This window comes from Kogia breviceps, chromosome 4 (assembly GCF_026419965.1).
Source record: "Kogia breviceps isolate mKogBre1 chromosome 4, mKogBre1 haplotype 1, whole genome shotgun sequence".
Classification (NCBI taxonomy): domain Eukaryota; kingdom Metazoa; phylum Chordata; class Mammalia; order Artiodactyla; family Physeteridae; genus Kogia; species Kogia breviceps.
Genome location: NC_081313.1, coordinates 170,591,719 through 170,598,603, shown reverse-complemented (window position 1 = coordinate 170,598,603; position 6,885 = coordinate 170,591,719). Strand labels below are relative to the sequence as shown.

Genomic DNA, 6,885 nt, shown 5'->3' with positions numbered 1-6,885 from the left:
AAAAAATCCATTTTAAAAAATAAATAAATAAAATAGCCAAGCTCACAGAAACAGAAGAGCGTTGGTTTTCAGGGGCTGGTGGGGAGGGAAGGAATGGGGAGATGTTGGTCAAAGGGTACGACTTGCACCGTGAGATAGTAAGTCCTGAGGATCTAAGGTACAGCATGGTTACTATAGTTAACAGCACTGTATTGTACACTTGAAAGTTACTAAGCAAGTAGATCTTGAGCATTCTCACCACACACACCAACCATGGATCATGTAGGACTATAGTACATATTTAGTGAAAAAAATCCGTGTAGAAGTGGACCCATGCAGTTCAAATCCATGTTGTTCAAGGGTCAACTGTATTAAAATTAGAAAAACATAAAGCTGGGTGGGAAAAAAAAGGAAGAGCTCTCCCATCCCCTGCCCCTGTGAAAAAGTCGGTTTTGCACAATCATTTCAATATTCCTGACCTATAAATCTGTCTGTTCTTTGAACATCTGACCCGTTTCCCTAATTAATCATGAATTAAACAAAATCTTTAACATGTATTCATTTTGCATCAGTATGAGAATCACGATTTTTCCTTTCTTTGAAAATTATCCTATAACATGCCCTGTCATTCTTAGGTGCCTCAGCCTGGCATTCTTTTTTTTTTTTCCTTTGGCTGCATTGGATCTTCATTGCTGCGCGTGGGCTTTCTCTAGTTGTGGTGAGTAGGGGCTACTCTTCGTTGCGGTGCATGGGTTTCTTATTGCGGTGGCTTCTGTTGTTACGAAGTATGGGCTCTAGGCACGTGGTCTTCAGTAGTTGTGGCTAACGGGCTCTAGGGCTCAGGTTCAGTAGTTGTGGCGCACGGGCTTAGCTGCTCCGTGGCATGTGGGATCTTCCCAGACTAGGGATCGAACCTTTGTCCCCTGCATTGGCAGGCAGATTCCCACTGTGCCACCAGGGAAGTCCCTCAGCCTGCCATTCTAACTCCTGATTTTGCTGCTGTCTGGGCCTCTTTACACTGGTTCCCCTTCTGTGAAACACCATGATTTCCCCCCAGTGAACATATTTTTTCAAACTCCCCAGACAAGGTCCCTGCCCCATCCTCTGGCCTTGCCTGGCTCCAGTTACCATTCTCTGGCTTAACCCATAACACCCAATGTGAGGCAACAAAAAGGGGTAGCTAGGGATGTTTACTGAATTACTAAATACATTTTCTGCCTAATGAACTCCTAGTCACCCTTCAAAACCCCAGTCCCAATGTCCCTCCTCCCTATGCAGAACGTTCACTCCTCCTCTGGGTTCTCTAGTGCTGGTGCCTCCCTCTCTAGTCCATTCCTGCCCCCATGGGCCTAGGGATGTCTGTCTGGCTCTGCATCCCCTGGACAGGGGGCTTCTCAGGGGTTCCAGCATTGTGCAGATCCAGGAAAAGGGGATTTGCTGACTTATCAAATGAATCACAACATCCAGAAAGGTTTATTGAACTAGTTTCAGTGTAGCACCGTTCTCAGTGGGGCAAGATTCTTGACTTCAGGGCAGAATTTTGAGTCTTGGCTTCGTGGAATGTGTAGAAGTTATCTGGATGATAAGTAGTGGCTGCTGACTCAGGGATCAAAAAATGAGGGCAGGTGGGATCTTGTTCTTCCTGCATCAGTTCCCTCCCAGGGCACCGGCCATCACTTGAAGCAGACTTCCTTGTGGGAACTGGCTGTGAGTTGGCAGACATCCGGCTTCTTGCCCTGGAGGAGATGGCCACGAGTTGGGGTCCTGAAAGGAGACACTGCCCCCACCAGCTGAATCCCTCTGTTCCCTGTCTAGCTTACCTGGTACAACTGGCAGACGAGGCGTAAGAGCTGGTCCTCCTCTTTCATGGGTTTCTGCACAAGCAAGACAGGAGGTCATAAGTCCCACCTGCCCCAACCAACCCGTGCTTGGCCCAGAAGGGGCTGCAAATGGCCCTGAGTCTGGCCCCTGCCTCCTGCCTCCCAGCCCAGTGGTCACATCCATCAACCCGGACCCTGCCTGGGGGATGACCTGAGGGCTGCAAGAGTTCTTACCCCATTGACGACGACCCAGGGCACATACTCGTGGGGTGGCTGCAGAGCGTCCGTGAGCTGGGCATTGATGTGCAAGAGCTGCATGCCACGGTCCCCCATGGCACACTCCATGATGGAGTCAGGGGACACCTTTGGAGCATAGATCTGCAGGCACTGAGGGCAGAGGGGGAGCTGGTCGGCTGGGGTGTTGTCTCAGCTTCCTCCCTGTTATTTCCCCAACGGTCCTCCCACTAGCACCACTCCCCAACCCAAGCCAAGCTTTTGTTTCCTCACTAGCAACAGGAGACAGTTGGGTTCACAGGGACGCAGCAATGCCCATAAACAACGGGTGCTTAATATATGCCTGAGTGGAGGCCCCCAAGGAGGGCTCAGGCTGCTCCTGTATCCCATAAGACCAGACCTGCACCCCGACCCCTACAGTGTTTTATTTTCCTGAGAGCATCTGTACTTGCTCTTTCCTTTGCCAGGAGCACTTTCCCTTCCCCTTCCCCCGAGTCTCCTGAGTGTTCCCTCAGCTTTTGCACTCCATACTGTGACTCTGCAGGGCCTGGAGGTGTCTCAGGGTGGCTCAGGTCTCTTGGGTGGCCCAAATGTTTGATGAATGAATAAACAATCAGGGCAGATGGGTCACTCCTTTGGGGGTTCTTTTTCATAACCCCCCAGGGAGTTAAGTGGGCCTGTCCTGTCATCTCCTTACCCCAGAGAAGGATCACCATCTGTGTCCCTGCACATTCCTGTTCGTCCGAGCCCAGCTCGGAGGCATCTTGTCCAGGAAGCCCTCCCTGATCTACCCACGTCCTCAGGAGATCTTTATTCTCTCGATTCAGAGATCGAGGCTTTGAGAGGGGAGGCTGTTTTCCTGGGGCTGCACGGAGAGTGGTAGTCGTGGCCAGCACTTGAACCTGGGTCTGTCTGGATGCAGGAAGGCCAGAGCCCTCCAACCCAGGCTGAGTGAGAGGCATTGCTCACCGGCTTCAGATTTTTCTCCATGTCATCCATTTCCTCTAGGCAGACAATGGTCCGGAAGGCCGCGCTCCTCTTCAGCTGGTCCAGCAGGCAGGCCTGGGGGTGGGGGTGGGCAGGCAAGGATGTGAGGGTGGCCCAGAGCACCCCAAGACCACTCTGGGAATAACCACGAGTGCCCACTAATAAAGCGGAGAATGAAGACGGGATTAAATGGAGGCACGCGGGCAAGGGACGGAGCTGGTTGCAGTCCATCCCTTCTGAGTCTTGATTTCATTTTCCTTCTCGTGGGCAGCCCCCCCAGCCTCGTGTCCCCCACCCGGGAACTCTGGGTGCTGCTCACCTGCACCTTGTTAAGCTTGCACTCCTGTTCGCCGTGCTGGCACGTGAACTCCCACCTGCCGCTGATGTTCCGTTCCTGAAAAGCAGTGGGGTGAGTCCTGGCTGCCCGCTTCCGGACCCCCTTCCCCTGGCCACGGGCCTCAGTTTCACCTGTACCCACGCACCTGAGCGTTTCCGTAGGGCACCAGCGTGACATTGAGGATCTCCAAGACCATCAGCCACGTCGGGTAGAGCTCTTGGATCAGGAAGCCCCGGCAGCCGGGGCACAGGGACTCATAGTAGAGGCTCACGTTGACGGGCGGAGCGTCAGACTTCCGGAGGGGCTCCTGCAGGCACAGCTCACCGGCCTGCATGGAAGGAAGGGATGGGATTCAAATGCAGCTCTGCTTGGTTCTATTGCAGGAAGAGGGGGCTGCAAACAGTAGGTTCTCCATCTCACACGCCTTCCTGACCTTGCCAGGTGGCATCCTGACTCTGAGGCTTTACGGCATTCCTAAATAGTCCTAAATATCAGTCTGTCTGCAGAATGGATGTGACAAAGATTTGCAAACAGTAGGCAGTTAATGAATGCACAAGTCGTGCTTTCTTCCTCCAGGCGAGGTGAAACTCCTCACCCAGGGGGACGCCATGCAGTAAGAATTCAAGGCATGCACATTTCTGGTCTCCGCCGTCAATCCTGCCTTCTCAGTCCTGCCTTCTCGTGAGGCATACCACTAAGGCAGGCTCATTCGTTTCCCTTCATCCCTAGAGCCTTGGCCCTGAGCTGAGCAAGGTCCTACATACCCGCTGACTCCTTTATTCTTCCTCTCAACGGGCCCACTGAACCCCTCCCAAGGCTACTGCAGAGGCGGCGCCTAATAGGTGTTGACTTCCGACTACAGTTGAGGGGCGGCGAGCGGTCGCGTCTGTGAGCGAGTCGTTCAGCCTCCAAGGCAACTGCTTACTCCGCACCAGGAGCACGCGAGCTCTTCCCCGACCGAAATGCACCCAATAAGGAGCCCCTAATGAATGCGGTGGCCACGCGCAGGCCGCTTAGCTAGTCTGGGCTTCCCCTGGCCTAAAAGAGGAGACTCTGATTCCTGCTACAGGTGTACACAGTACGTGATCAATGCACCCTGCGGGGGGGGGGCGCGGGGGGAGTTGCGGGGGGATGGGGTCGGGGGGACAGCTGAGCGACTCAAGACTCCAGTTAGGGAAGCGAAAGGTAAAGGAAAATATGGCCAAAGTGTCAGGATTGAAGCGGGGGTGGGGGTGGGGGGCGGCCGGCACCGACCCGGGCAGCATCCCCTCCGGACCCCGGTCGTCCCCGTCGAAGTCTGGGGAGCGGGAGGACCCGCGGGCACCTCGCCTGGGCGCTGGTCCCCGCCGGCCCGCCCGCCGCGTCGCCTTCTCTACCTCGCATGGGGTCGCCCCCTCGGGGAGTATTTCCAGCGGGGACGCCCGCGCCGCAGCGGCGACCTCCAGCAGCAGCAGCAGGAGAGGCAGGAACGGCAGGAGAGGCGACGAGGCCATCACAGTGGCGGCGAAAGTGCGACGGCGGGAGCAGCGTCCCGGGAAAGAAGCCGCCTTTAACCAGGCGGTGGCCCAGCCCCCAGGCCGGACCCGCCTCCCGGTGCACACGCCTCTCGGGGTCCGGGGCTGACGTCTCCACGGATCTCTACTTTCTCTCTCTCTCTCTCTCTCTCTTTCCACCCCGACCCCACCCGCATCCCACCGTCCGCCAGGTGCTGGGCCCCCAATCACCTGGACAGAGGGCTGCCCTTCGATCTTCCCCGACACTTCCCCGTAATCAGCCCCGTTCAGTCCCGTGAGGCTGCGGCTTGATAGGCGGGGGCTTGGAGACAGAGACACGGAGAGACCAAGAGACAGGAGGGTCTCTATGGGTCCACGGCTCCCTCTGGGGGCCGCCAGGGTGCTCCAGGCCCCTGGTCCTAGCCAGGGGACCCCGCCACCCCACCCCATGCTCCGATGAGAGGTGATCCCTGGCCTGGGAGCGGGCAGCAGCTGAGCAGCCCGGGCCCCTTCCCCTAGCCTGGCCCGGACCCTCCCCATTCTCAACCTCCACCCCCTCCCCCTCTCAGGCTCCAGAGCCCAGACGCTCCAGATCCACCAGCATGGTCCCGTGGGGCTGACTCAGGCTTGGCCACAGCTGGGCCAGAAAGCAGAAGCCAGAGCAGGGAGGGGCTCACTTCTCTTGACTCCCTCACCCCTGGCTGGGTGGGTAGGGAGAGAAAAAAGCTGGTGTTCCTTCTTTCTACCATCCGAAGGCTTGAGGAGGGGGGCATCCCTGTCCTCAGCCAGCACCCTTGTCAGAAGAGTGGCCTGGGTTGGAGCGGTCACTACCTGAAGCCTGTACTCTGTACGTGGAGTGGGGGCGGGGGATTGGCCCCGTGGGACCCAAACCCACAGGAGTCAGCCAAACCCACGTTTGCTCTGGGATGGTGTGGGCATCTCAAGTGATGAAGCCTCAACTCATTCTGTAACACGGGAGAAGTGAGGTTTGGGGAATAAAGCTCCCATAGAGGGCTCAGAGCAGAGGGAGAGTTGCCCCAGGCCGGGCGTGGTGGTGACACAGGTGAGCCTTGGGAGGTGTTGACCGGACAGTGGTGCGGGCAGGGAGAATAGCCCAGATAAGGGCTTGGAGGCTGGTAGGCGGCTGGTAGTGTTGGGGGAAGTAACCGAGACGTTCAGGCTTCAGACTTCAAAGCCTTGACACGACACAGATTCGGATCCCACCAGAGCAAATGCTCACCCCTGGGCCAGAAAACAGCCCAGTTCTCCGCTCCACAGCCCATGTCCCGCTTCAGTTCTGGGGAAACCCTGGCCCGCGTGGTCACATCGATAGCAGCAGGTTTGGGAGCTGGGGTTCCCCTGAAGTCTCCGCTGCTGGATAAATCCCCCACCCCATTCTTCTGAACCCTTAACAAAACCCATTTCCTTTGTGAAACCTCTGCAAGACTGAGCAAAACAGCTTTGGGGAACTAGTGTGTGCTCGGTCCTGTACTAGGCAGGACAGAACAAATAGCAATAAATATAACTGCTACTGTTTTTCCAGTGGTTATTAAACACCAGCCCTATTGGAGGAATTCATAAATGTAACCTCACCCATTTGACCATGGAACCCTCAGAGGTGCCCACTGGGGGCAGGGATAGGAACTATTGACCCTACTTGGTAAGAGGAAATAGGATCTGAGAGGGGAGGTGACGTCTCTGAGAAAACACAGTTGATTGAGCGTGGGGACCAGCTAGAGGCTCAGTGGGCTGTTCTCTTGCCCCCAGGCTGGACTCACGGGACTGAGGTGAGCTTTACCCTGCGTCCACCCGTGCAGTGGGTGAAGACCACAGTGGGGGCAGAGTCCGGGCTGGAGTTATTTATGGGGCACCTCCTGGCCACTCAGCGGGGACAGTGCTTGAGAAGGAACAGAGCTCTGAGGCCAAGGGAAGCACGTCCTGTCCCTCTGAGAACCCAGTGGAGAGACGGGTCAGAGGCAGCCTGGTTCCTTCATCCACCTGGGGCTGCCTCAGGCGTGTTGGATCCTGACAGGTG

The 6,885-nt window shown here is 56.3% G+C and overlaps 1 protein-coding gene across 2 annotated transcripts; it reads right to left on the bottom strand.

The window, feature by feature from the left end:
- Positions 1-1,421: 1,421 nt before the first annotated feature.
- IFI30 (IFI30 lysosomal thiol reductase) lies at positions 1,422-5,467 on the bottom strand. Of its 2 annotated transcripts, none has more exons than XM_067033438.1 (7): positions 5,082-5,467; positions 3,503-3,685; positions 3,340-3,414; positions 3,003-3,095; positions 2,034-2,186; positions 1,800-1,853; positions 1,422-1,715 (listed from the first exon to the last, which is right to left on the bottom strand). In XM_067033438.1, exons 1-7 carry the CDS (start codon positions 5,388-5,390, stop codon positions 1,653-1,655), a joined length of 930 nt encoding a protein of 309 aa, XP_066889539.1. In that variant the 5' UTR covers positions 5,391-5,467; the 3' UTR covers positions 1,422-1,652. The 2 variants fall into 2 exon arrangements, with proteins under 2 accessions (XP_066889539.1, XP_058918509.1); XM_059062526.2 differs by lacking the exon at positions 5,082-5,467 and adding an exon at positions 4,734-4,928.
- Between the last annotated feature and the right edge of the window lie 1,418 nt (positions 5,468-6,885).

What these genes read in the sequence shown, in the direction of transcription:
- IFI30 (XM_067033438.1), bottom strand. Translation starts at nt 5,390, where the DNA reads ATGGGGAGGGTCCGGGCCAGGCTAGGGGAAGGGGCCCGGGCTGCTCAG. An exon ending in CCTGGGTCGTCGTCAATGGG is followed by an intron (nt 1,854 to 2,033) that starts GTAAGAACTCTT and finishes TTGCTTGTGCAG; the next exon opens with AAACCCATGAAAGAGGAGGA. An exon ending in TCGTCTGCCAGTTGTACCAG is followed by an intron (nt 1,716 to 1,799) that starts GTAAGCTAGACA and finishes CATCTCCTCCAG; the next exon opens with GGCAAGAAGCCGGATGTCTG.